Below are 26,452 nucleotides of genomic sequence, written 5' to 3'. Positions count from 1 at the left end.
CCGAGCTCCGCGTCCCGCCGCGGCTGCGGGGCTGCTCCGGCCCGGGTGCGCCGCTCCTGCCAGGCTCCCGCAGGTTCCCGCAGGCTCCCGCAGGTTGGCACCCCGGGTACGGGTGCCGTCCCCGCAGGTGGGTCGGGGCTCCGCCGGGCGCGGTGTGGGTAGAGAGGGGCCGGCAGCCGTGGTTGGGGCTGGAGCGGGATGGATGAGACGAGGGCGCCCAGCTTACCTCCCGAGTTGCTTTCCTGCCCTGACGCTGTTGGCTTTGGTGGTTTTGCTGCCCTTTGTGCCGCTTTGCCCACAGCCCGCGGGACCCCAGCGCGGCGAGGCCGCGGGATGAGCTGGCAGCCCCCGAGCGCTCCCGCCTGCAGCACGGAGCCGTGCTCGGGGCGCGATTCTGGGCAATGCAGAGCTCCTCGTTCGCCCTTCGCTGGCTTGGCTGTGCCCGGAGTGCATCCCTGAGCTCGAAACGGGGCGGGCTGGGGCCGGTGTTTTGTAGCTCCCCAGAAAATACCGTCCCAAAGGTTCCAGGCAGCCCCCGGGAGGCGCCTGTGGGAGCGGGAACCTGCCAGCACCTGGCGATGGGAAAGGGCTGCCTTGCAGGATGCAAAGATGTGAAGCTGCAGCGCTAGGTCAATTTGTGCTAACCAAACTGCTATTACCTGGGCGAGCCATGTGCCTTTCGGAGTTCAAAATAAGGGGAAGAAAAGTTGTAACCAACTCCACAGTGCAGCAGCCTGCTGGTTGGAGAGGGAGAGAGGGGGACCCTGTGCCCTGGATTCACAACGCTGCTAAGGGGTGAGACCCCCACCCACCTCAGGAAACTCTAGGAGCCAGCTTGTTGGCTTCTCCTTGGCTGCCAGAGTTGAGCATGACACAACTCTCAGGGACTTGGTCATCTCTCAGGGAAGGGTGGCTCATGGACCCAGAGCTGGATTTTCCGCTGCCCCACACGTGCTCTGCATCCTCAGAGGGGCAGGGAGGAGGCCAAGGGAACCAGATCCTGGTAACAGGGAGCTGCCAGTGTTGAGTTGCAGCTGGCATTTCTAATGCAGCCTTGGCAGAGCTGCCACATCCCCTCACCCACCTGCTGCCAGGGCACTACTCCGCTCTTCCTGCAGACCCTGTGCTGACACAGTTTACAAGCAGCACTTTCCACACGGGTCTGGTTGTGCCTCCCGTTTCAGAGCTGCCCCTCTCTACCCCTGAGCAAGCCTCACTGCTGTCTGCAGGGAGCCAGGCTGGCAGACCTCATGGAAACCTTGATGTGGCCCTGGCCCTTGGTGGGGGGCTTGTTTTGCCCAGCAGGGAGACTAGAAGCCTGAGCAGGGCAGCACTGGGTGCAGTTTGGCAGCCTGTGGTACCCGGGAGGGCAGCCAGAGGAGCCGTGGACATCTCTGGCTTTCAGAGCCTTAAGTCAAATCTGTCTCCTAGGGGAAAATATTCCCTGCTGCTTGGTCATCAGGGGTAAGGTGAAAGAGCTGTAGTGCTCTGTTTGCCTGCCTCTTTAAGGACTAAATGTGTCACTTGATTTCCAAAGTCCTGCCAGATTTCAAAGGAAAAAAAAGTAAAATAGAGAAAAAAACCTGCTGACCTTGTTAGGGCTAGAAGCTGTCCCCATGCTTGGGGTTGTGTGGCTTTGCAGCCTGGCCATCCTAGCCCTGTTTGTGAAAACACAGGTGTGCTGGGCTGTGAGGGGATGGTGTCTGATTGCATGAAGGAGCAGCTGCAGCTTTCTGCCAGCTTTGGAAAGGGAGAGCTCTTGAAGGCATATGCTTAATGTGAAACATAATGGAAATATTCCTCCTGAGGTCTCTTCCTCCTCTGCATTTGATAGCTCGGCAGCAAACAGCTTCAGTGGGAGTGAGCTTCTGCTTTTAATTAAGTCATACACACCTCAACCACAAGGTAGATCTCCCTTGTAAATCAAAATTCTAAATCATCAGGCTTTCTTACCTCTTATTCATGCTGGCTCTCTAAAGGTGGTACAGTTAAGACAGAAAAAAATCGCAGGCTACACCTTCCTGTAAGGCTGTTTAGCATGTTCCTGTTTGTTAGGCTGGTGCTAACACCCCAAAGGCAGAGGGAGCTGGTGGAAGGAAGAGATGTTGGAGCCTCCAGCAGTAGTGCTTGGGGCTGAGCTGTGCCTCAGAGCAGCGTATTGGAGCACATGCCCAAAGGAGAAGGTAGCAGCAATTGATGGGAATGGCCTGGGAAAGGGTGGGTTTCTGAGGCCCGTGGATGGATGGGAGCAGGTATAAAGACAACAGAGGCACCAGGAATGGGCACAGAGCCCTGAGACCTGGTAATGCTGCACCAGTCACAGCGCCTTGAATCAGCATCCTGGTGGAAAAGTGTGTCACACAGCCACAGTGGAGTCCTGCAGTCTCCTTGTCCTGTGACAAGGTGCCAGCCTCTCCGGGGCAGGGATGTGGGTGTGATCCATGGCAGGGATTCAGGATTGACCAGCCTGGCAGATGGTGGGGGGGCTTATGGTTTGCTTGCAGCAACTACCAGAGGAACTTGTGAAGCAGATGCTTGGGGATATTTGCACACCTCCAACATTGCTTCTCTTTGGCTGTGCCTGGCAGTGTGGCAGGCAGGAGCTGCGATGCTGGGGGCATGGTGGCCACGCAGTTTGGCCCTGTAGCCAGCCCTGGCCACTTCTGTCTCTTCGTGGTGAAGGTGCCGTTTAGCATGAAGTTGGCTGTGTGTTTCTGGAGAGGTAACCCCTGCCATCCCACTTCCAGGTCATCTGCCACATGCCCAGCACTTGGGATGGAGACCTTCCTGACTCAGGGCTTGGGAATGAGCAGAGAGGTTGTCCCATGGAGGCAGAACTACACCTACAGGTGTGGTCTCCCACTAATAAATGAAATGGAGTGAAGAAAACCCAGGATTTTTCCCAAAGCGGTGAAAAGCCTCTGTGTGTCCTTCCTGTCCATGCAGCACAGCTGCTGTGGGCAGAGGCTTGGGCGTGGGAGCAGCACCTCTCCTTCCTTCTCAGAGGGGTGCTTGGGGTATGCCCTCTGCCTGTTTCTGGGGGAAGCAGCTGTGCCCTCCTCAGCCCCAAGTGATGAGGCTGCTGTCTCGCAGCAGAGATCCCACTGCATCTCTCACTGGCTGCAGGAAGGTGAGCTTCCACCTGGGGGTACCGTGGTGTCACTAAAATTCGGCTGGAAGGACTTTGCTGGCGTTTCTGCTGTCACCTGGCTCTGTGTGAGGAGCCTGCCAGGACACCTGGCCAAGCAGGGATGAGCTCAGCACGAGGGACAGTGGGGTCCCGACCCCTGGATTCCCAGCCACTTTAGGAAGACAGAAACCTGGAGATTTCTGCTCATTTCATCCACGTGCTGCTCAGCAGCTGCTGCAGCTGGACATGAGGGAGGGCTCAGATCTTTGAGTGGTATAAAGTTGCTCCTTGGCAGCTCCAAGGATTTGGTGTACCTCCCCATCAACTCTGGTCTTATTGGCCTCATGTGTGGCATGCTCCCTATGCCTCTTGGTATTCCCTCGTAATTTTCCTTCCTTTGAGCATCTCCAATCTATTCTGTCTTTGTTTCTCACATGCCTGTCATTGTATAGCAATTATGGTTAGAGAGTTAAAAGCCTTATCAGCTCCTTAGTGGGAGAAGTGTGAGTCAGCTCCTTGCAGGACTGTGTGGTGGTTCAAAAAAAGTAATGTGATTTTTTTGGGGGTTTTTTTGTGCATTAAGGTTTCTTTAATTCAAAATGTAAACCACAGAACTGAAAAAAGCCAGGTAGATATTCAGCCTGCACTTACAAAGTTAAAAAGTCTAGAGGTCGGGCTAAATGTGCCAACCTTGTGCCATCCTCCCAAGCTGAGGGAGCTACAGTGGACAGATGAGCAGCAAGATCAACATTCAGAAGTTATTGCCTTCATGATATTGGGACATGCTTTCCAAAATGATAGGAGGCTTGAAAATCTCACCTAGCTTCAGTCAACACAAAATGTCAGGTTTCAGTCACACAGCGAGCTCCCCATGCACGCAGAGTCAGAAGCACCTTGTCCTGCATCTCCCTCCTTTGTGTGCTGAGGGTCCTGCAGCTCCTGGTGGTTATTCTCACTGAGCTTGCTGTCTATCTCTTAGGTATGAAAATATCTGAGGGGCCTGGAAGTGACTCTGGAAATCCCAGGGACTGGAGCAGAATGAAGCATGAGCACAGGACAGACCGTGAGAAGAAGGGTGACAACTTTGTAGCTCCCCAGTGTTCCTGGGGATTGAGCCTTTGTAACCCAGGTTTTAGGATGATGTGATGGGTTTCTTGGTTTTCTTTCTTTTTCCTTTTCTGTTTGCAGGGAAAAGCATGAAAGTGTAGGTGCCGAAGTTTTAAATATAAATTAAAAATAATCTTCAGATATGCTGTGTGTTTTAACTCACAGTTTTTAAGTAGGTTCATTGCGGGGGGGTGTTGCAGTAAGTCTGGCTTGTGACTTTTTTTGATCACCTTGGGGATGGCAATATTGCAGGTTTCTCAGGCCAGACTAGAAGGGATCTTGTTGGACAAGAAGAGCAGAAGGAAAAAGCAGGAGCCTGACTCGGAAGCACCAGATTTTGAATTGCAAAACCCCATCCCGCGGTGTTCACGTTGCCGGAACAGTTATCCAGCTGATTTCCCACTGTCAGTGTGCGGCCTGGTGTCCTGTCAGCTGAGGCTGCTCCGCACCAGCAGAGCTCCATCTCCCACCAGGACTGGCAGTAGCAGTACAGCCCCATCGTGGGTGAGCCGAGGTCTCCTGCTCCCCTCCTGAGGCAGCAGGAGTGGCTCTGCCCTTTGCACGTTGCTCCTTCTCCCCACTTGTTCTTCTCTGCCTCTGGCCACAGAGCCGCCTTCCCAAAAGTTCTTCTCAGCAGGTGTTTCTCCAGATGTTCTCCTTGAAGAGGTGTGCATGTACCATTTCTCTGTCAGGGCTGGTGTGACCAGACAGGATTGCAGAGCTCATGAAGACTGACACATTTCTGAATGCGACTGTTCTGTTGTCTGTGATTTGACATCTTTGGTTTTGCACCTTTTGATTCACTGAGCAGCAATGTCACCCTTGGGAAGAAGCTTCTCTTTCAACACTACATCAAAATGAACCTGTTGGGGTGAAAAGTTCATTCTGCCTGCTCTGGGTCTATACATGCTGCACCAATTTTTCATCTTCTTAAAAGGGTTTTTTCATCTGTTTTTTTTCCCAAAAGAAATGTTTTGAAAGGGAAGAAGAAACTTTGAGAGAGTCAAGATGTGCCTTTAGATGACATCAGCTGCATCTCTTTTGAGGGCTATTTATGCCTTAGTCTACAGTTACTAAGCATTGTTAGATATTGGACTCAGTGGTTTTTGAGGTGTTTTCCAACCTTAGTGTTCTATGATTCTGCATCTGTCCCTTGAAGTGTTCAACAAACATGTAGATACCATGCTTGAGGACATGGTTTAGTGGAGGGGTTGGCAGTGCTGGGTTAATTGTTGGACTTGATGATCTAAGAGCTCTTTTCCAACCTAAATGATTTAATGCTAACTATTCCTGGGTCTTGACAGATCTAAGGAAACAGGTTTTCCAGGCCTGGAGATCAACCATTGTGGTGACCACAAATTGCTTTTATTCAAATACTATTTCTAGCAGTCAGTGCTTCTCTTTTATCTGAGAAGATGATGGTGCTAATATTTTTCATGTGGTCCGGTCATTTTTTCCCTGTTGACTTTTGTCTTTTTGGATCATGTCTGCGTGCAAGCCAGTGCTCCTCTGTGGCCAAATACTCTGCACCGTGTCCCAGCCAGCCAGCAGGTGCAAGGCCACAGAGACCAAGAGCAGAGCGAGGCAAGCAGAGCTCTCGGGTCCCTTCCAACCCAAGCCATTCTGTGATTCTGCTCTGGAAGTGATCAATTAGAATTGCTTGGCATTTTAATCCTAAAAACACCCCCAGAAAACCAAACCCCACAACCCTCTGCTCTCAACAGACCCTTACATTTTAAGGATGTGGGGTTTTACCTGTGTTGTTGTCTGTCTTGACAACCATTGCCCAGCCTCACCCTGAGGTCAGTGACCCCCCAAAGTGCTGGTCTCCCTTGGATCCTCTCCATGCTACAGAGGAGCATTGCTGCCAGCTCTCACAAGAGGCAGGAGCTGGGCTGGAAATGCCTGTTGCCTTTCAGTGGCAACTGCACTGGTGCTTGCTTTGTTGCATACTAATGAACACTAATTAGCCTCGGCTTGTTCCCAGCTTTGTGTGGGAGCCGTTTGCAGAATGTGGGGGTGGGGGCTGGGGAGACCCCAAGGGGCTTCTGCCCTCCTCCAAGGGGTGGCCTCCTGGGTGGATGAGGGCTCAACTGGTGCTCCTTGTGGTAACACCTCCATTTGTGAGCCACAGGAAGGCTGTGCCTGCTGGCCTCATGCCAGCCTTGGTAGTGGTCCACCTGCAGGTGTATTCCCCCTCTGACATGGCAGAAGGTTACAAGGAGTTATAGGGCTTTTTGTCTTTAAACCCACCTGGGGACATGGGGAGGAGCTGAGTCCCTTGGAGGCTGGGCAGTGCTCACCTTCAGGTCTTCTCAGCATCAAAGGTTCAGTGCCCCTCTCCTACCCCCATCCCCACCCAGTTCCTCCCCACTGTCCATTGGTCTCTGAATTGTTCAGCTGAAGCCTGTCTCCTCCTCTCCACTGCGCTTCCAGCATTGTAGCAATCCTGGCATTCACTGCAGCAGCTGGATATCTCCTGCACCCATGGCTCTTGTCCAGTCCCTCAGCCTGAGCTATGGAGGGCATGAAAACTCCCAGAGGATGAGCCTGCTGCAGACGAGAAACCATGGTTTGCCAGAAGCTAGAGAGAACGAGGCTTGATGGAGCTGAGTGGCTTCAGCATTCTTGAAAAACACATCTTTACACACCATGTGTGTAAAATCTTCACTCTGGCTGATGTGTGATACTGTGTTTGTAGGACACAGCGAGCTGATCTCACGCTGGCGGAAGTTCTGGCAGGGGCAGGACGGTGCCCGGACCTGCAGTACCTGAAGGCTTCTGCCGGCAGGAGAGCTGGGGTTATTACTTCAGAGGTGGGTCTGCTAATTTTGGACAAGTAGACCACTTAGCTTGATGTGCTTGGGCTGGGACTTGTAAGCAACTACTCTAAAGCTGAAAAATCAGTCTACACTCAAGCTGAGAAAAACACCAGTAGCTTTTCTGGCATTTGAATCGCGATTATGCTCCATGACAAGCATCAAGTTTCAGACCAGGTCCTGGTGACCTTGACTTTTTAATTTACTCTTTCTTTGCTCACATAATGACAGGAGTTTTTCCAAAGAAAGGACTTGGAAGGAGAGGGCATCAAAGTGTCAGGAGCAGCAGCAGGGAAGGTTGGAGCACTGGCCAGGTACAGGGGATGCTCAGCCAGGGAGCAGCACCGAGGAGCTTGATAGGGATAATTTTTCCCTCCCACCTGTTGTTAGGAGCAAATAGGGAGCAAGCTGTTGTGCCTCCTCCCCAGCTGCTAACGACGGGAGACTCGCTTATGGTCGTGTGCTGGAAGCTAATTAAACCTGGTGACAATGGTAATTGAGTAAGGATGCTTGAGGATAAGTATGACCTCATGTCTAAAATGGTAATGAGGCCTATTAAAATCCACACCAAAAAGAGAAATGAAAAGGGGAACAGAGGCAAAGGTGGTGCAAAGGGAGCAGGAGCAGGCAGGGACAATACCTGGCAGCCCGAGCACTGGGAGGGAGGGAGGGAGGGAGGGAGGGAGAGCATGGAGGTGTCAGGCTTCTCCATCTCCTTAATAAACAGCCAGCTCTTCAAATGGCCAGGCTGCATCTCGGGCCCAGTCAGCCAAAACACTGCGTTCAGGCACCTTTTCCTCTGCTCACCCAGGCCTGGGTGTAGGTCCTGGTAAGCGATGGCAGCACTTGTTGCTGTTTGTTGTTGTCTTCACTGGCTGGTTCTCTGCTGGAAGAAAGGGATGTTCCTTGAAACCAGCAGTCACTGCCAGCTCAAGGAGGGTGCTTGCAAAATGACCCTGAAATTGCGCCAGTGTAGGAAAATGCATTGGCAAAGAAAAGATGCAGCGGGGCCAGGGTGCCATGTTCCTTCTTGGACCAGCACAGCACCTCATTTCAGCTCCCACCTGGGATATAGGGGCTGGGGGCCACTGTGACCCTCCACAGGTGTTGTTTTGCAGGGTGGTGTAGCAGTGCTGGGGTTGCCATCGTGCTCCATGGGAGCCCTGGTCCCGAGCTGACTTCCTTGCTGCAGAGGACACCCAAGGGACACTGGCGAGGGGCACTCCTTGTCCTGGCTCTGGACGTGCATCACATCAGTTTGGGTAAGCTCAGCCCCAGGCTGTCCACAGACCCTTCTCTGCTGGCAGGGGGGATGTGGTGTGTGCCAAAGGTTTCTTCTTGCTGGCGAAAGCCAATGCTCATCCTTCCAGCAGCAAAGGTACGGCTGGATGACGGCTGAGGATGTGCTATGGAGCCGGGATTCAACTGCTCTGAGCTCTGCGATGGCAGCTCCAGTTTTGGCAGCCAGGAGCAGCAGCAGCGAGCCCTGCAGGAGCTCTGCACTGTGACAGTGGTATGTATGGATGCACTGGGATGTACGGGTGCAGGGGAGTGCTCTGGGGCATGAGGTTTGCTCTGCAGAAGTAGATCTGGGGAAGGGATGAAGAGGGGGTTGCAGCTGCCAAGCAATCCCAGTCCAGCTGAAAGCAGCACACTGTCACCTGGTTGACAGACAAGACACTCCCAGTCTAGGTGACACCCAGCAGTTATCCAGAAAGGGGGAAAGCATCCATGGCAGCCAAGTCATGTCAAGCAGCCCTCCCATGTGTCAGCCAGCTGCTCAGGATTGGCCTGCAATGGCCCCATCTCCCCTTGACCTTTCCTGTCCCCTCTAACTTCAAAGTGCTTTTCAAATATGAGTAGAGCAGGATTTAATTAAAAGTCATCCTCTGTAATAAGTGGTACCTTCCCCCCTCCATCAGTAAGGCAGTAGAAATGACACTGGGATGCACTCAATTGCAGCTGGCACCACGTGGGGCTGCTGGATTGAGCAGCGAGGCTTGGCCCACTCGGCTTTCCATCACGTCCTGCACGACCATGGGCCTTTAATTAAAAGACTGTAAGCTGCTTGGCTCCTCTGGCTCTGGCAGCCGGCTTACAATTAATATTCCCCCTGCCAGGACCAGGATTTACTGCGCTCAGCAGCCAGCAAAGCGCTCCATCAACTTCAAGTAGCATCAACATCCAGGGCAACAGCAGTCAGGTGGGAGGGTGTGTAGGAGAGAAAAAGTGGAGATCGTAGGGGTGTTTCTGATCCCTAGGTGGTTGCTGGGAATAGGGTGCAGTAATACTTTTGACAGCAGCCAGAGGTGAAAAGATTTTGTTGGTGGGTGCATCTGGGAGTGAAATGCAGAAGCCCCAGAATGCTGAGTTTGCCCTGCTCACCTCAGTGGCAAAAGCCAGGCGTTACCCTTGGGTTCGAGCGGGCAGGACACAGAAATAGAATGGCATTACAGCCTTGCACCAGCCCTGTCAGCTCCAGGCAGGGGGGAGGATGGGCCTCATGTGTGCTTAATGATGGGGTTTTCACACAGAGTCCTGGTGTAAGCAGGGCACTGAGCTGGCTGACCATCGTCACCATCTGGTGTGGTCTTCATTTCCCAGAGAGGCAAAAGACTCCCCAGGGAACAGCAAGAGGGAAGAGGGGCAACGCGGTTTTCAGGGGGGAGATGAGGATCCCCCCAGGGATCCTTCCAGGCTGCTGCAAAGCAAAGCTGAGATGTGCACGCAGCTGTATCCCAGCAGCAGCAGCTCGCAGTTGGATGTCTCTCCCAGGCAGGGGTTTGCCTTTTCCAGTAGCCCTGTGACCAGCGTGCCTCCAGCATGTGAGCTGCCAGGAGCCTGCAGATCAGCTGTGCTCGTGTGGCAGTGACACGTTTTTGTGTCAAGAATTATGTCATGGCTTTAATTCTGCAAGCTGTGCGTTGTTCTTGGTCACCCAGAGGAGATGAAGCCTAGCTGGGGAAGAGGGACATGAGGCATTGGCTCTAAACAAATGCCTTTCTTCTGCCTGAAGATTTATTTCTAGCGAGGTTGGAAGCAGAAACAGCTCAGACCTTGAAGTAAAAATTGGGAGTTTGGGGCAATGTCAACTGTCAGGAAAAGTAGTCTTCTGCAATAGAAATTGGATATGGGAATACCTGAGAAAAGACTTGGCTCTAAAGAAGTTAGTGAGGAGGTGTGTGATCCCAGCTCAAACCTCATTCTCCTCCCACCCCCCTTAAAGGGGATGTGCCAGCACTTTAATAAAAGTGATGCTTTTTTAAGGAAAAAGAAGTTGGTAACCCACACGTGCACACCCTGTTAAAAATGCTGGAGCATTTTAGATCAGCAGCGGAAGTAGGTTTCTTATTTCACATGGGATCATTTTATCCGTTTTATGTTAATAAGGAGATAGCAGAGATTATTTTAAATGGAGATTTAAACCCATAAGGTGGTTTGTGTGGAAGGAGAGAGGTGCCTCCATCATACCCGCTTTGAGAGTGTCCCTCAAAAGCCAGTTCTCAGCTGATGCCTGCCTGGGACCAAGTTAGTTTCCATCCGTCTGGGAGACTGGTGGATTCCAGCTCAGTGTGTCACCACCTCTGAAAAACACTGTCACACTCCCTTTGCTGTGCTCCTGCACCGACTGGCAGCTCTGCTGCTGGCTCCCAGTCACGTCCTCCAGCTGATCAGTTGTCTGCTGTGGCGAGGGGTAAGGGTGGGAGCCAAAAAGCATCTAAAGAAGCATGTACCAACTGGGGCACCACGGGGTCTTTTTCCAAAGATTTCTTTCCAGAGGACAGTGGAGAATCAGTGTCCCTGTTCCCGTGTCTCAGAGGCAGGGCTGCCTGAGATTTATGAATCACTTGTACATCTTCATTATGGATTTGGCTAGTTGGCCATGAGAAGAGGGCTCCTGGACTGCCGTGTCCTCCTGAACACTCAGCAAGTGTCAGAGGACATGTCCTGTCCACACACATCTCAGTGGCCCTACCTGCAGGACTTCGTCTGGTGCCGGAGCGTCTCCTTACTGGGATCTGGGGTTTCTGGCTGAACAGGATAACTGTGGGAGGGATCATGCTGGAGTAAGAACCTTCTTTGCTAAGAGCCCCAGCAATGTCGTCTTCTTCCTTATCCCCTTTGCTTCCTGCAGACATCGTTTGACCGCAGTATGAAGAGCACCCCATCCTTCTCTGCTGGTCTCCTGGGAGTTGTGTGGACATTCCTGACTGGAGGAGTCCTGCTAGCACTCTTCTTTTTCATCTTCACTATTCGCTTCAGGAAAAACAGGTAAGGGCATCCCTCTTCTCCTGGGCGGTTTCCCCTGAGCTGGAGTAGCAGAGTCTGGCTCTTTCAGGACCAAGCTCTGAGCTGATGACCAGCTAAGGATCAGGAGGGTGTAAGCCTGAAGGAGCAGCAGCACAGGGCAAGAAAGGGCAATGCCAGGGATGTCGCAGCTTCTTCCATCACACAGAGTTTTGATCACTGGTGGAGACAGTTTGGACTGCTCCTTTGCTCCCCAAGGCAGGGAGTTGTAGACAGGATGAAAGGAAATAGCCTCAGGAAATGCATCAGGGGAGGTTCAGGTTGGTCACCAGCAATAATTTTTTCACCAAAAAGGTTGTCAAGCATTTGAACAGTCTGCCCAGGGAGGTGGTGGAATAACCATCTCTGGAAGTGTTCAATACTGGATGTGGCACTTAGTGTTGTGGTTTAGTTCTCATAGTGGTGTTTGGTCAAAGGTTGCACTTGATGATCTTGGAAGTCTTTCCAACCTTAACGATTCTATGACTTTGTGGGTGTCCTCTGGCACAGACCGTGCTGCATGGTCTCATCCAGGTGCTACTCAATAAAACCATCAACAAGAGTGGGTAAAATGAGAGCTCAATTCTGCTCCACATGCTTGAGAGCATTGCTCTGAGCAGCACAGCTCCATAGCAAGGCCATCATACTCCCCACAGTGTGCCATGTCCTTCCTGCTGTTGGGCCACTCCTACTTTGAAGATCTTGATAACCCTTTTTGCTCTTGGTGGTTGCTCGTATTGGTGGAGAACATGATCTCCATTACTGAGAGAAGCTGGTAGTGAAGTGTAGACTTTTTTTGGTGTTGTTCAGTCTGCACAGAGGAGATAAAAAGTCCTGCTCCTCTGAAGGCAGCATAAATCCAGCAGAAGGCTCAGCAGTTCCTCATAGCTCAACCTGTCTCAGTCAGTGCTGACCCTTCCTCAGCAATTCTGGATGTCTCTGCTGCCTCTTCGACACCTTCTCCTCAGCCTCATTGGCCCCTTAGTATTTCGGCTGCTTCTTCCTCCAGGGATACATCCCTCTCCCAGGCTTCACCTGGTGAAGCCTTTGCTCTCCCTGTGCCATTGTTTCGCACAGAGGTGTACATCTGAGTGCAGCCTGCACTGATGTTGTTGGACTTCTCTGGTCGCTTTAAGGAATTTAGTGCTCCTGACAACCACGGTGCAGTCGGGAGGGTCCTGCCCATAAGGGTTTGTGTTGAGAGCCCCGTGCCTGCTGCACTGCAGCAGCTGCATGACCTGCATCCCAACTGCATCCCAGTCTGAAGCACTTCATTTACTGAGTGGTGTTGAGTTCAGTGGCCACTTGAATTTATGTTCTTGGAACGTGCTGTAATGAATGTCTGTTATTTATTTGCTCTGCGGTAAATAAATACTGGTCTGCCTCCTGAACCTGGGAGGGCAGAGGAGACCTTTCTCAGCTGCAGCTGACAGCATGAGCTGGTGAATATCTTTCTCCAAGGGCTGAGACATGGTGAGGAAGGCAGGGAGGGAGAGAGACAAGTTGAACCCCAGGCTTTCTGACTGCAAGACAGCAAGCTAGGAAGGAGCTCAAGGAGGGAGAAAAGTAATGACTTGGCAGCAGGTCGAAGGGGCAGAGCAATTGGGGAGGGTGGCAGGAGGTGCAACTTTCACTCAGTAGGCTGGCTGGGGAAGGGTGACAGGTCATAAGAGATCAGTGGGTTGATTCTCCCCTCCCTGAATACAGTTACAGGATTATGAGTGATGAGGTGAAATTACAGAGGGGAGACTGTAACCTGAACATTGCTGGCAGCTTCCTGTGCTAAGTGTGGAGATATCTCTCAGAAGAAGGAGCAGTGGGAAGGGCCTGTTCCTGGAGGCACATGTAGCTCTTGCACCTAAAGCTTACTGCTAGGGACTGTCACCCTGGGCTGCATTGGTGTGGTTTTCCACCTCTGTCCCTCTGCAGCAGAAGTGTTGGCATAGGGCTAAATGAATACTTGAAGGATTGTGAAGCACTCCAGCAAGAAAGGAGAGAGGATGGGACCATGGAGTAATGGCTGAGCTTTTGGAGTAGTGGTGAACAGCACCGGCTGGGGGTAGACAGTGTGTCAGCATTCCTTGTGACCATCATCATCCCTGTGAGGGGACCTCACCCCTGTGCTGCCAGGTCATGATGCTCAGTAACTGTCACCAAATCCCCTACTTTGTTTCCTGGAGGATTGTGAAGATGTCCAGCCCCAATCTCAACATTGTGACCCTGCTGGGCAGTGGCTTGACTTACACAAGTGCTTACCTCTTTGGGATTCAGGAGCAGAGCCTGCCATCTGGAGACTCAATGGAAAAGCTAATTCAGGTGAGCGGGGGTTTTGCTGGGATGGGCACCTTGACTCATGTACAGGCCTGTTTGTACGTGCTCTCTCCCAGCCAGCTGTCACCTGTACATGCTCTGTCCCAGCCACAGCCTGTCACCACCATGTTGCTCAGCTGGGCTGTGGCTTTCACATACACAAAAGGCAGCCAGACACTTTCTGTCTGAATGGCCTTTGCTGTTTTGTAAACCACGTCTGCACTGAGGTCCCTGGGGGAGAGGTCCTGCAGGCAGGCAGGCTGCTGGGCTTGTAGAACTGCAGCAGGCAGAGGGGAGCACAAAGGGAGATGGGATCCTCCACACAGCCACCACTGCCTGAACAGCACAGGTGCTGTGAGACTGTGGGTGAGTTTTTTTGGCTGCAGAGCAGATCTTCATCAAAACACTCACCTGTGTGATGAGCCCCCATGTCCTGGTCTGAGGCAGCCACCCTGCCAGACTGAGGACTGGGCATGCACCCGTGTAGGAGAGTGGGATGGAGCACACCCTGCATCCTGCTCAGCCACTGGGTTGAGGATAATTAATGGAAGTGCCAGCAAGTGATTTATGGGTGCTGGGACTTTCTATGCCCCTGCTGCTCACAAGCTGCTGTCTCTCCCTGCCTGCCTTTCCAATGAGAGTCTCTAGATAGGCAGAGAAAGATAGGCAGCAGGCATGCCTACTGAGGAGTACTTGCCTTTGAATTTATTTCACCTTGTAGTCAGCTTTCTAGTATCTGGTATCACCCTCCAGAAGTCAGAAGACTTCTGTTCTTTTGCTGTCTTCTTCAGCCATCCTTACTGCACCCCAGGCTGGGAGGGTGTGTGGTGTCCCTGCGAGCCCCTTTCAGCCCCCTCGCTCTGACCCCTGGCAGGTGAGGCTGTGCCTGCTGTGCGTGGGGACCTCCCTGGTGTTCGGCCCTGTCCTGGGGAAGAGCTGGCGGCTCTACAAGGTGTTCACCCAGCGGGTGCCTGACAAGCGGGTGGTGAGTACCCAGCCTCTGAGGTGGGAAGGGGGAAGACAGACTTTCCATGGAGGGCAAACGGGCAAACGCCAGCAAGTCCCAAACCAACGTGGGATAGCAGATGAAACTGGCACATGTAAGGGATGGATGGCGCAATCACAGGTCTGGTTTCACACCTGGCTGGGCATGGGCCCTTCATTTATTCCTGCACAATGAGGTAGGAGCTTTTCCACTCTACAGGCAAGTGGGTGCCCTGCCAGGCTGCCTCTTCCCCAGTGGAATCCCAGCCCCATCACCACGCAGTGTTCTCATTTTACATTGGCCACATGCCTTCATTACGCTACACACCAATGTTTGTGTTCAGGTCTGTTTTCATCCCACAAAAACAATCAGCTGTTTTTGTGGGATGAACATAAACCAGGTGTCCTCAAAAGCATCTTATCTAGGGCCATCTGCAGATGGATCCGTTCTGCTCTTGAAGGCAGGAAGGGAGCGCTGGGCTCTCCTCTGCAGCACTTAAGGATGAGGATTCAGAAACTGGGAGGGAAATGGAAAATCTGTGCACAAAAAAGTGCACTTACAACTTTCAGTGGTCACTTTCCAGCAGTGAAAAAAGTAGGTCTCAGATGAAAGATGGGACAAGAGAGTTTGCAAGGGAACTGGGTATCAGCAAGGACTCCTGTTTCACCCTGGGATCTGTGTTAAACTTGCAAAATGATGCTCCTACCAGGTGTTTTTCTCTGCCCTTTTTGTCTCTGCTGGTGATATGGTCATAAGGGATGATAGTCTTGTTTTGGAAGAACTGTTTTCTGTCATAGCATTTACCTGCTATCCACACCATCAGGCAGGGTTTATACCTGGTCTCAAGCCTGTTTACATTTCCAAGAATTTGGGAGTTGAAGACAGAGATCTTGTGGCCATCTCAAATGTAGGCGCTGGACACTTCTCTGGGCGAAGTAGAAGAATAGATGTGTCACTGGAAAGAAACAACAGAAAGGGACCCAAGGGGATGGAGGTCATTGGTGTCCATTCCTTCCCCATAGTAAGTTTTGCTTCTTGCATGTTTGCAGATTATCAAAGACCTGCAGTTGCTGGCGATGGTGGCAGCGTTGGTGCTGGCAGACACTGTCTTGCTCTTGACCTGGGTGTTCTCTGACCCAGTCCAGTGCTTCCGAAGCCTCAGCGTCTCACTGCGGGTAAAAGGATGAGGAGGGGCGGTGTGGGATTTTGCTGTGTCCTATCTGAGCTCTGTGAACAGAGTTAATGGGTGGCCAGGCATTTGGAGGTGGTCTTTGAGAAACAACAGAAAGAAAAACGAGGCAGAAAGCGTTCTGGGCACTCTGGATTTGGTTTATGTCTGGTCTACTACAGAGGCAAGAGTCCACTGCAAAATTTCCAGGTCTATGCAGATCACCTGCATGATACAGGAAGGCTCCAAGGCAATCTGCTTTAGAGAAATGTTTAACCAGCCCTGTAGGCAGCAGAAGGCCAAAATCTTCTCGCTTTAAGACTCTGCCCCTGGTAGCACCAGCTTTGGCCTCTCCTTTCAGAAATTTACAGAGGAGACCAGCTTCTTCCCATTGGTCTGTGTCAGGCTGCAGCCTTCACTTCTGCCTTTGCCTTGCCTTGTAGGCAACAGAGAAAGGCATGACGTGCTCCGTGAGCCGGGTGCAGTCCTGTGCATCGCTCTATTCCGATCTTTGGCTCGTTCTCATTTTAGGGTTTAAGGTATGTAACCTCTTGACTGCTTTGTGCATTGAATCTCACCTCCTCCCTGCCTTTCAGCCTAAACTGTTTTGCAGCATTTGTCATTTCGCTGCCCTCCCAAGCTACATGCCCATTGCAGATCCTGGCTACTCCTGTTCATCTCATAAGCCTTCCTATTTCCAGCCCTTCCCATCTTGGGAAGGGTGAAAGCCCTGCTAGATGCTTTCTCTTTGCTTCACCATCTCCTTTATGTACACTGTGCACATATAAAATCTCAAGATCTCTCCCGGCAACCCCCTGAGCTTCTTCTCACTACTTGAAACCCAACATCTTCCTGGTCTTTATGTCACACTCCTTCCCTAAAGACTCCAGTGAATGGCTACTGCCAAGGTGGCTCAATCCCTGTGTCCTGTGACTTCAAACCAAGGAGGTGCTGATGACAAGTGCTTGGTCCCCACCTTTGCAGGATGCTTATCGTGTTAATTATACCTCTGAGGTGTACTTTCACTGGTGAATCCCTGCACATGGCCAGTCTTCTTCCAGCAGTGTTAGTTATACTGATGTAACTATGTCGGTATAATTATCACTGTAATTATCTGTGGTCTCATGTGTCTCTGGTATGGCAGAGGCTGGACACATTTCAGAAAGCTGATGTTGATGAAGCTTGTGAGATCACAGCCTTTTTTTGGGAATGGCTTAATCTCTGCGTGCAGCACAGGCACTTTCTTTGTGATTCACTGTAATTCAATACTCACTGACCATCTACACAGAATCATAGGGAAAAGAGCAGAAAGGGACCTCACAACACAGCCAAATCCTTCTGCACCTAATTTCAAAGTCCTTAAAAGTCCTCTGGTGTTAGGGAATGTAGGCATTACCTGGGCTTTCAGTGCTGTGTCTCCACCTCTGATTTTGTCTGCAGTTTGTGTTAGGGTTTAGAGAGGTAATGTCTCTGCCTACAGCCCTTACAAAATCCTTTTGGAAAGAAAACATCCCCATAATCAGTTCCAGGTAATCTTTTTAATGTTGTGTTGAATCTGGCCCTGTTCCTTTCTGCTTGCTGGGGGTCATGGAGTATTTCCTTGGTGATTTCTCTGGAGTTAGTCTTGATTTACACTAATGTGAGTGTAGGCTTTATCTCTGCATACATAGCGCTTCTTAGCATCCACAGCATTAATGTGCTCAGCCCTTTGGGAAGACACTCAGTGTATTATCCTGGTTTTACTGGCACAGAGCAATGAACAGAAATGACTTACCAAGGACATGCCTGGAATTAGAAGCAAAGTCCTCTGCTCAAGTTTAAAACAAACAAACAAACAAACAAGCCACTGAGAGTCCTAGTTTAGGAGACGGCAGCACTGTTGTCTGTGTCCCAGATAGACTGTATGAATTTAAATGGGACTTTGGTGCTGGGTTTTTCCTGCTCAGGGATTAGGGGTTGCCTTGCCTTTGGGCTGTTTGGAGGTGCCCCATGGTGGACACGGTTATAATCCAGTGCAGATTCTACAAAGCAGGGTCAGGCACCAGCCCAGTTCCCAGCAAGGCAGGTTTCACTCTTACAACTCCACCCTGAGACCTCATGCTGCTTTGAAGTTGGGAGTCTCACCAGAGATCTGGACATGAGCCTCCCTTGCTTGTGTCCCTCCAGACCTTAACCCTGGCAGTGGCCATCACAGTCATCAACCAGGCACAGCACAGAGGGGTTCAGAAGGGTCTAAAAAACATCTGCATCTCGTGTCGCAAAGCACTTCTTGATGCCCAAATAACAATGACACCTAGTAAAAGGCTTACACTGGGGAGCACAGGAATAATGTAGGTCACATTCCCCGTATTCCAGGTCCTTGCAGGAGCTGGGACTTTGTTAGATGGTATTTCCAAATGATCCTGAAGGCAGACCATGCTCAGCTCTATGGAGGCAGGCAAAAAATTCTTGGTGTTTCCTGCTAGTGTCACCTAGGGAAGGAGAGGCTTATCCTGCTGGGTATTTTTATCCTGAGCACACTGGCAAAATGCATGCATGAGACCCTTGAGGAGGAGGGTGGTGAGACAGCCTGCTCTGAAACAACTGATCTACTTGGGGGGAGGGAGAGCCTCTGTATACAGAGCACTTCTATAGCGCCCTTCCCTGCCGCTGGAGTCAGGAAACAGCTAAGGGAAGGGAAAAGAATTGCACCTGGTAGTTTCCTGGATTATTGCTATTTAAAGAGGTACCAAGTACATCCTCTTCCCTCCAGTCTAAACCTCCGTGTCTCTTTGCCACCTTCTTTGAATTCCTTCTGGATATCTTTCCTGCTCCTTCAGAGGTATGCTGTTGCTCCTTGATGGCACCCACCACTGCATCCCTGCAGGGACCCCCGCTTCCTGTTTGTCTGCCTTTGCTTCTCCTGCTCCAGGCTGCTCAAGGGGTGGTTTTCACAATTTCTCGCAGCCGTCCCCTGCTCTGTGGCAGCACCTGCTGACCTCTGACTCTTGGCTTTTCACACCCTTTGGCTGGGACCCCCCGTGCCCACCAGGGCACTCAGTCCTGCCCTGTGTCCCCAGCCCCACTCCTGGCCTGCAGCAGCGTGCCGGGCGTTTGCCGCAGCGTCACCACTGCACGCTCCAGGTCTGCATTATAGATCAAAGAGCATTAATTAGGATTGCGCTGAGCGTGATCTGAGCTCACCGGGCTTGGTGCGACATGGGGGTTGACACCATCAGGCTGTAATTTTCCACACTCTGGAAACCTCTTTTTTCTGTTTCCAGAGTATCCTACTGCTATACGGGACTTACTTGGCCGGTCTGACCGACAACGTCAGCTCCTCACCAGTGAACCAGTCCTTGACACTCATCGTCGGGGTCAACCTCGTTTTCCTGGCTGCTGGTACCATCTGCTTAGTTCACCGTTTCTTCCGTGCTTGGCACAATTTGTTGTTTGGCTTTACCTCTGGAGGCATCTTTGTATGTACAACCACGATCAACTGCTTCATCTTTGTCCCACAGGTATGCTGCCACCTCTGTCCTGTCACTTGGCTGGAAATGGGCACATTTTCAGAGTTTAACAACAGCAGCCGTGGGTGTCAATGCACTCACTTTCCTGCTTTTTTCCCCCAAATGTTTGGAGTCACCTGCACAGCTTGTTCTCCAAGCCCTACCCCACCCCACCCTGGTGGTTCTGCTTCCCCAAGCAAGTTCCCTGAGTCTCAAAGAATCACAGAAGTGTTTGTATTGGAAGGAAGCTAAAGATCATCTAGTTCCAACACCCCTGCTGAGGGCAGGGAAGCTTCCACCAGACCAGGCTGCTCAAAGTGCCATTCAGACTGACCTTAAACGTTTCCAGGGATTGGGCTATCCACAACTTCCCTGGGCAAGCCTGATCCACGGTCTCACCACTGTCACAGTGAAAAATTTCTTCCTTGTATCTAATCTAAACTACCCTCTTTTCAGTTTAAAGGCATTCTCCTTTGTCCTATCACAGTGTCCTTGTAAAATGTCCGTCTCCAGTTTTCTTGTTCCTTGTCCCCTTTATGTCCTGGAAAGTCTCCAAGGAGTGCAGCACTGCTGCTCAGAAACCCCCCTGCAGGAACGTGCCACAGGTGACAGCCACGCAGACAGCACACATGAGGCAAGGCAGCCACTGGCCTCCTCCTCCTGCTCCATGCAGGTGGTGGGATGTGTCCTTTGTGAAGTTGTCCTTTCCTCATGCCTCACATGCCCACTTGCACCAGGAGCTTCTGCCGCTGGCAGCAATGGAGCCAGGCACAGACCATCCAGGTGGCCCAGCCACTCTCAGAGACTTCTTTGCTGCTGGTGGTCCCCAGGGGAGGCTGTCCTCCTCTGCACTTCTGGAGAAGGAAGCTGGGGTTTGCCACAAGCGAGGAGGAGGAGGTGGAGGTGTTTAAAGGAAGCCTTTTGTGGTGAGGTGAGGCACTTCTGCTTCCTGTGTCCTCCAGGAGCAGCCTGGTGTGCCTGGCCACCACATTAATAGGAATAATGCTCCCATTGTTACAGGGAAAGGAAACAGCTATTTACTTATTTGAATGTTTGGAGGGATGTTTGGGCTCAAGGACATGAGGTGAGAAAGGGAGGAAGAGGTGAAGCTGAGGAAAGTACATCTGTGCAAGGGAGGGCTCAGGGGATCTTGGCAATGCATATAAATATCGGTGGGGGTGGAATAGGGAAGGGGCAGCGAGGCTCTTCTCAGTGGTATCCACTGACAGGACAGGGGACAATGGGCACAAACTGAAACACAGGAAATTCTGTTTAAACATGAGGAAAAGGCTGGAGTTTTTTCTGTGAAGGTTGTAAAGCACTGGAGCAGAATGTCCAGAGAGGCTGTGGAGTCTCCATCCTTGGAGATACTCAAGGCCCAGTTGGACACAGTTGTGAGCATGCTGCTCCCTCTGACATTGCTTGAGCAGGGCACTTGGGATGATTTCCAGAGGTCCCCTCCTGCCTCTTGAGGCAGTGTAACTGCAGAGCCCCAAGCCCTTAGATAAGCAGCCTTTGGGAGCAAGGATCCAAACCTCCTCTGGTGAGCTCCAGGCCTGCTGGAGCACCAGGTCTCTTGGACTGAGGGTAGAGAAGCTGATGAGCTGTACTTTCACTCTGTCTGTACCATTTTTCTTTGGGAGCCTGGGGCCCTTAAACATTTTATTTAACTTGGATCTTTTAATTCATTACCTTGTTTTTCCTAATGGGCTTGCTTTTCTATAGCTCATCTGAGATCAATAAACAGCTGGAGCTGGGCTGCACAAGGCTTCCAGGCAGACACTAGATTAGAAAATGGATACTAAACATTGCTGGTTTTCAGCTTGTCACCAGTGATTCAGGGATAAGGGGGCAGGCATGACACTGTCTTTGTCTGTCATGGAGTCAGAGAGTGGGGAGAAGAGGGAGGGGGCTTTTACAGTGTGCTCAGCAGTCTCAGTGCAGCCAGGCACTGACCCTCTCATGCATTAAAAGCTGGAGCCAGGAACAGGGTAGGGCTCAGATGGGTGGGAGGCTCCGAGTGACACTGCAGCCCCTCGCCCAGCCATCTCTGGCTGGCTGTTTCTGCTCCACCCTGCCTTTGTCTTCCCCTCTCCATCCCTTTGTCTCCTTCGCGCTTGAGCTGTGCCTGCCTCCCGCTGTGTCGGCTGGGGCTCTGTGGATAACACCCTCTTTTACTCCCCAGCTCAAGCAGTGGAAAGCCTTTGAAGAGGAAAGCCAAACCATGAGCCACATGGCAAAATATTTCACCAGCCCGAGCAGGAGCTGCCGCTCAGTGTACAGCGAGGAGCAGCTCTACCAGCTCATAGGGGAGAAAAACTCTATGAAGCGACTGCTCACCGAGGTACGGGGCTCTGCCAGCCCCCCTCCTCCAGCTTCCCCCTTTCCCTTTTGTGGGCTGAAGGCTTTGCAGAGTGGGAAGCCCTTTTTACACCCCTGTCCACACTGGTGATCCCTCACCACCCTCTTCCTTCCTGAGGGGAAGAGCTGCTTTGTTTTGTCAAACTCCACCACAATTTAGGCATAATTTGGAGGGCTTAAAAGAATTCTGTAGGGAGGAGCACAAGAGAGCCTGGTTCCCACAGCCTTGTCAAACATGGTTAATTTAGAGGGGAGATGCTCTGTCTCAGCCTCCTGAAAAAGCCCCCAGCCTCCTGCTCCATCACCTGCACTGCATGGGCAGGAACACCCCAGCCTGAAGAGCTGCCTGCCCAGTGAGCCCCTTCCCACATATACATCGGGGGGGCTGCAGGGGAGGCTGAGGTCACACATGCTGCTTGTGTGGCTCTTGCCACGCAGTGAGGGGTGATTTGTTTTCAGGCAGTGCCTGCTTCCAAATTGGCAGCGTTTTCCTCCTCTCTGCCCGCCCCACACTTGACAGGCTTATTTGTTTGACACAGAAAAACGCCGTGATCGAAAGCCTGCAGGAGCAAGTGAGCAGCGCCAAGGAGAAGCTGATGAGGCTGATGTCTGTGGAGAGCGGCTGCGACCCCCGTGTGCTGCCAGCAGCTCCCTGCACCTGGAGCTCAGGGCAGCCTGGGGATGCACTAGGGGACTGTTGCCCCCTGGATCCAGAGGGGGATGGGTGGCAGCCCCCCTGTTTGCTGGGTACATCACCTCCTGGCAGCAATGCTCAGGCCCTCCAGAAACATGCAACCCAGGAGCCCATTTGCACTCAGGTGATGCTTTTTAATGGAGGGGACAGCATTGAACATGGCCTGAAAGATGTCCAGGAGTGTGGCACACCTGCAGGGCAGGGGCAGCCTCCGGAGCAGCTGCCAGGCCAGGACAACTCAGCTGGTGTAGCCTGGGAGTCGTCCCCCAAAATCAACTATGTAAACAGTGAGAAGCTGTGGGAAATCTTGCAAGAGTTAAGCCTGGATGGCAAAAACTACAGCCCAGTCTTATCTGCAGGACCCCCACTTGGCAACCGGGGCACCTCAGGCGAGCAGGGAGAAACACGGGTGGGCCAGGAGGGCTACCCAGGCATCCACACACCCCTCAGCCCCTATCTGGCAAGGCATCAACGGAGGATCCCATTGCCCCCTGCCTCCACACGCTTCCCTGGACACCTATCCCCTCATGCCAGCTGCAGGGTGAAGGAGGTGGGCAGCTGGGGCCGTGGGGAGTCAGCACAAAACTCCCTGGGAAAGGGAGGGGACATGGCTGGCAGAGGGCTCCTTCACGGCCCAGCACCATCCCCTGCAGCCATCCCGAGGGAGGCCAGCCTCCAGCCAGAGGGGTGGCAGGCATGGCCCGAGTCCCAGGGTGCTTCATCGTGCATCCCGCAGGAGCGGCGGCGGCGGCAGGGCACCCCGAGGGGCCCCGCGGAGCCCTCCCTGCGCTCGCTGTACTATTACCCAGACTCTGACTCCAGCAGCAGCAGCTCTGAGGAGGTGTTTCATGGCTGCCACCGACCCTGCTGCGAGGTTTGCTTCCAGAGCCCGCGTGGCTCCCTGGACAGCAGCAGCACGGACACGGACACAGAGCCCAGTGACTGTGAGGATCACCAAACAGAGCACCACGGCAGGCCCCAGCCTGTGGTGAATTTCAAAGAGGATCTGAAACCCACTTTTGTGTGACTGGGACCACCCCTGCCCAAAAGGCAAGCGCCCTCCCACCCCCAAAACACTGCATGTTTTCTGCAATGCTAAAGTCACACATCCCTCTGGGAAATGTGCCTTGTTGTGGAATTTGGGGACTTGCCCCATTCTGATTTGCAGTGTCAGCTGTGACTGCAGCCTGAGTTTGGCTGAGAGGGGCTTGGCAGCACTCAGGGAGGTGGCGGTGGCCTTGCCCTGGCTACTCTGGGCAGCTGCCTGTGTCCCACAGGTAGCCGGCAGTTCTGTCCATCCTGGTGCCAGCAGTGGAGAAACCGGGGCTGGGAGTCTGTGAGAGCCCAGACTCCATCTCCTCAGAGAGCTTTCCCTGTTAGACCTGCGTGATTTGCTCTGGCAAGGAGCAGCATCCTGCCTCAGAAACAACCATGGCTTCTTGCACACCTCTCCATACGGAGCGACAGAGGACTCCTTCCCCCGAGGCTGCCCAAGCAGAGCATCCCACTGGCATCACCCCCAGCTGGGGATGGGAGACATGCCAGAAGCAGTTGCAGGCTGCCATGCACCTGGGGTGTGCTTCTTCCAGGCAAAACAAGGACTTTGGAATGGAGGGTGCACAGCAAACTTTTGGGTTTTGGTGGGGGTTTTTTTGTAGCATCTGAACAAGAAAATGGAGTCTGTGATGTCTGTGGAGGTGCATTTTGTGTTCTTCAGGTGCATCATTGTAGGTAAGCCTCAGGTCAGAGCTGAAAGACAAGCTAGCCATTGTAAAGGAGGATCTGGAAAGGGGTTTCTTTTTTTATGTTCATTTCTGGGTCTTGTGCCCTTCTGTCTGTGTTTGTATGGATGATATAGTCTGGAATAAGGTTTGTTTAAATTAATATGCTCTGTTTAATTTTTATCTTAGAAACACCAAGAACAGTAAATCCAGTGTGTCTGCCTTTTTGGGATATTTATCATGGCATTTGAGCTTATCGTTGCCTCCACAGGAGTTCAGGATGCTGAGACCTGATGCCCAGTGCAATCTAAACCTTCTGGAGAAAGGCTTGATTAAAAAAGCAGGTATCAGAGGAATCCCAGAGCTGGTTTTGAACAAAGCATGTTAGCACTGCCCCTCTCCATTACCCTTCATGATGGTGAAATCCCTCACTTTTCTCTCCCTTCACTCCTTCATTGGTGTCACCCTTTTTTCCCCGTTGCCTCTGCAGTTTTCCAAGCTTGCATGTACGGCAAATCATAAAACTCAGTAATCTTATGAGGAACAATATTCCCACAGCCCCTGTTTGCTTTTAAAATGGAAACACCCCAGACAGTGTAATCCTTTTTTTTTTTTTTTTTTTTTTTTTTTTTTTTTTTGTGTCACTTTTTTGCTAATAGAAACCGTTCTCTTTCAGTTTTGTCTCAGCACTTATGGCTCTGGCGTGGGAGAATTGCACTGACTGGGAGGGTCCCCTGCGTGTGCAAACCCGGGAGCCCGGCAGCTCCCTGCAGTGGGACTCGGGATCTGTCTGTCCCCGTGGCCTTCCAGACGCCTGCAGTTCTGCAGCGCTCGCAGCAGGTGCTGCTGCTGCCACGCCGGGTGTGCCGGCAAACACCAAGTACATCCCACGGCACTGCCACGCTGGGACAAGGGGGGGAGACAAGCACGCTCTAGGGACCCTGTTAAATATGGGTCAAAACCTCTCCCCACCCCCAAACGTGTTTAGAATAACACTTTGCTCTGGGGCTGGGAAATACTGCAGCACAGTCAAAGAAAAAAAGATCAACCATGAACCCACCTGGCAGTGGCTGATATAAAAATTAACTTTTAATTCCACTGGCGAAGGCAGAAAAACCCTCCAGAGGACTTTGAACCTAGGGTTTGTGTGGAAATTCACTGCTGGAATTTGAGGTCCTTGCTTTTCTGTGCAGTGACCAGCAGTCACCACCTGAAAACTGCGTAGCCTGTGGATGCACCTACTAAGAAGGCCAAGAGCACTGTGGTTTGTGTCATAAATAGTGTGCCCAGCAGGACCAGGGCAGTGATCATCCCCCTGTATTCAGCACTGGTGAGGTCACACCTCCAATCTTGAGTTCAGTTTTGGGCCCTTTCCTTGTTTAGGGGAAGAGTCACGTCAGAGCCAGGATGAGATCTCTCTCCATGCCTGCCTGGTGAGCCTTGGCAAGAGGCAGGAAGGCAAGGAAGCCTTGAGGCTCTTGTGCCACAACCACCTGCCATGGCTCAGTCTGCCTCTGTTACCCCGTCATCCTGCCACTGCTTAGGAAATAAAAAAATTGATTGTGATTCAGCTGCCTAGTTAAAAAAAAGAAAAGGAAAAAAAAATGAAAAGAGCTTTGTTAGCTATGGCAGAGAGGGATTATGACAGGCTCTCCAGCATGGGAGTGCTCTCCGTTGGTGTGGAGGTTTCCCTACTGCCTCATGTTGGCATTAGCAGCTGGGATCTCTGGGAACTTCTTGCTCTGGTGTTTGATACTAGGTGCAGTTATGAAAAATAATGAGTATTTGAAAGTACTGCAGGAGAGAGAACCTTCTGGTGTCCACTGTGTCCAGGGATTGCACAGTAACCAGACCGTGCAATTCCTGGACACAGTGGTGCCACATTTGTGGGGGGACATTCCTATGGCAGAGTGGAGAGCAGAAGTCAGGGGTCCTATGACTCCAGACAGCCTTGCTGCAGGTTTTGAGGAGATGAGGGAGCACCCACATCTGTACATGACCTCCACAGGTCTGGAAGAAACTCCAGAAAAGTCTTCCTTGAGTCTGGTATCCATGAGGGCTGTGGAGAAGCACTCTCCTCCTGAGCAGTGTTGCTCTCCTGAGCCAAGAAACCAGGCCTTATCTCTTCCCTTGTCTGGTTTTTCAGGGCTGTCTTCTTGGCCTCTGCCTCCAGCTCTGCACTGCTGAATTGCCAGCTGCTGCTGTGACCCCAGGGTCTGCGCTTGCAGCCACTTGTGAGGCACCAAAGCTATCAGTGTAAGCTGCATCCTGATTGCTGGCCTTGTGCTCAGGCAGAAAGTGCTTGGGGAACTCCACAGAGACAGGGAAAAAATACCATCAAAAGAACTGTGGATCCTGGCATGGCAGGAGAACTGTGGATGG

General features: G+C 52.0%; 1 protein-coding gene across 2 annotated transcripts; it reads left to right on the top strand.

Moving 5' to 3' along the window:
• GPR156 (G protein-coupled receptor 156) lies at positions 1-24,293 on the top strand. Of its 2 annotated transcripts, XM_059838087.1 has the most exons (12): positions 1-127; positions 6,939-7,053; positions 8,175-8,318; positions 8,430-8,569; positions 11,192-11,328; positions 13,524-13,659; positions 14,528-14,638; positions 15,688-15,813; positions 16,250-16,345; positions 19,070-19,306; positions 21,480-21,638; positions 22,195-24,293. In XM_059838087.1, exons 4-12 carry the CDS (start codon positions 8,465-8,467, stop codon positions 23,374-23,376), a joined length of 2,289 nt encoding a protein of 762 aa, XP_059694070.1. In that variant the 5' UTR covers positions 1-127; positions 6,939-7,053; positions 8,175-8,318; positions 8,430-8,464; the 3' UTR covers positions 23,377-24,293. The 2 variants fall into 2 exon arrangements, with proteins under 2 accessions (XP_059694070.1, XP_059694072.1); XM_059838089.1 differs by lacking the exon at positions 6,939-7,053 and having other exon boundaries at positions 8-127.
• Positions 24,294-26,452: the final 2,159 nt, after the last annotated feature.

Source organism: Haemorhous mexicanus, chromosome 2, assembly GCF_027477595.1.
Source record: "Haemorhous mexicanus isolate bHaeMex1 chromosome 2, bHaeMex1.pri, whole genome shotgun sequence".
NCBI classification, from domain to species: Eukaryota; Metazoa; Chordata; class Aves; order Passeriformes; family Fringillidae; genus Haemorhous; species Haemorhous mexicanus.
This window is presented reverse-complemented; position numbering and strand designations above follow the sequence as displayed.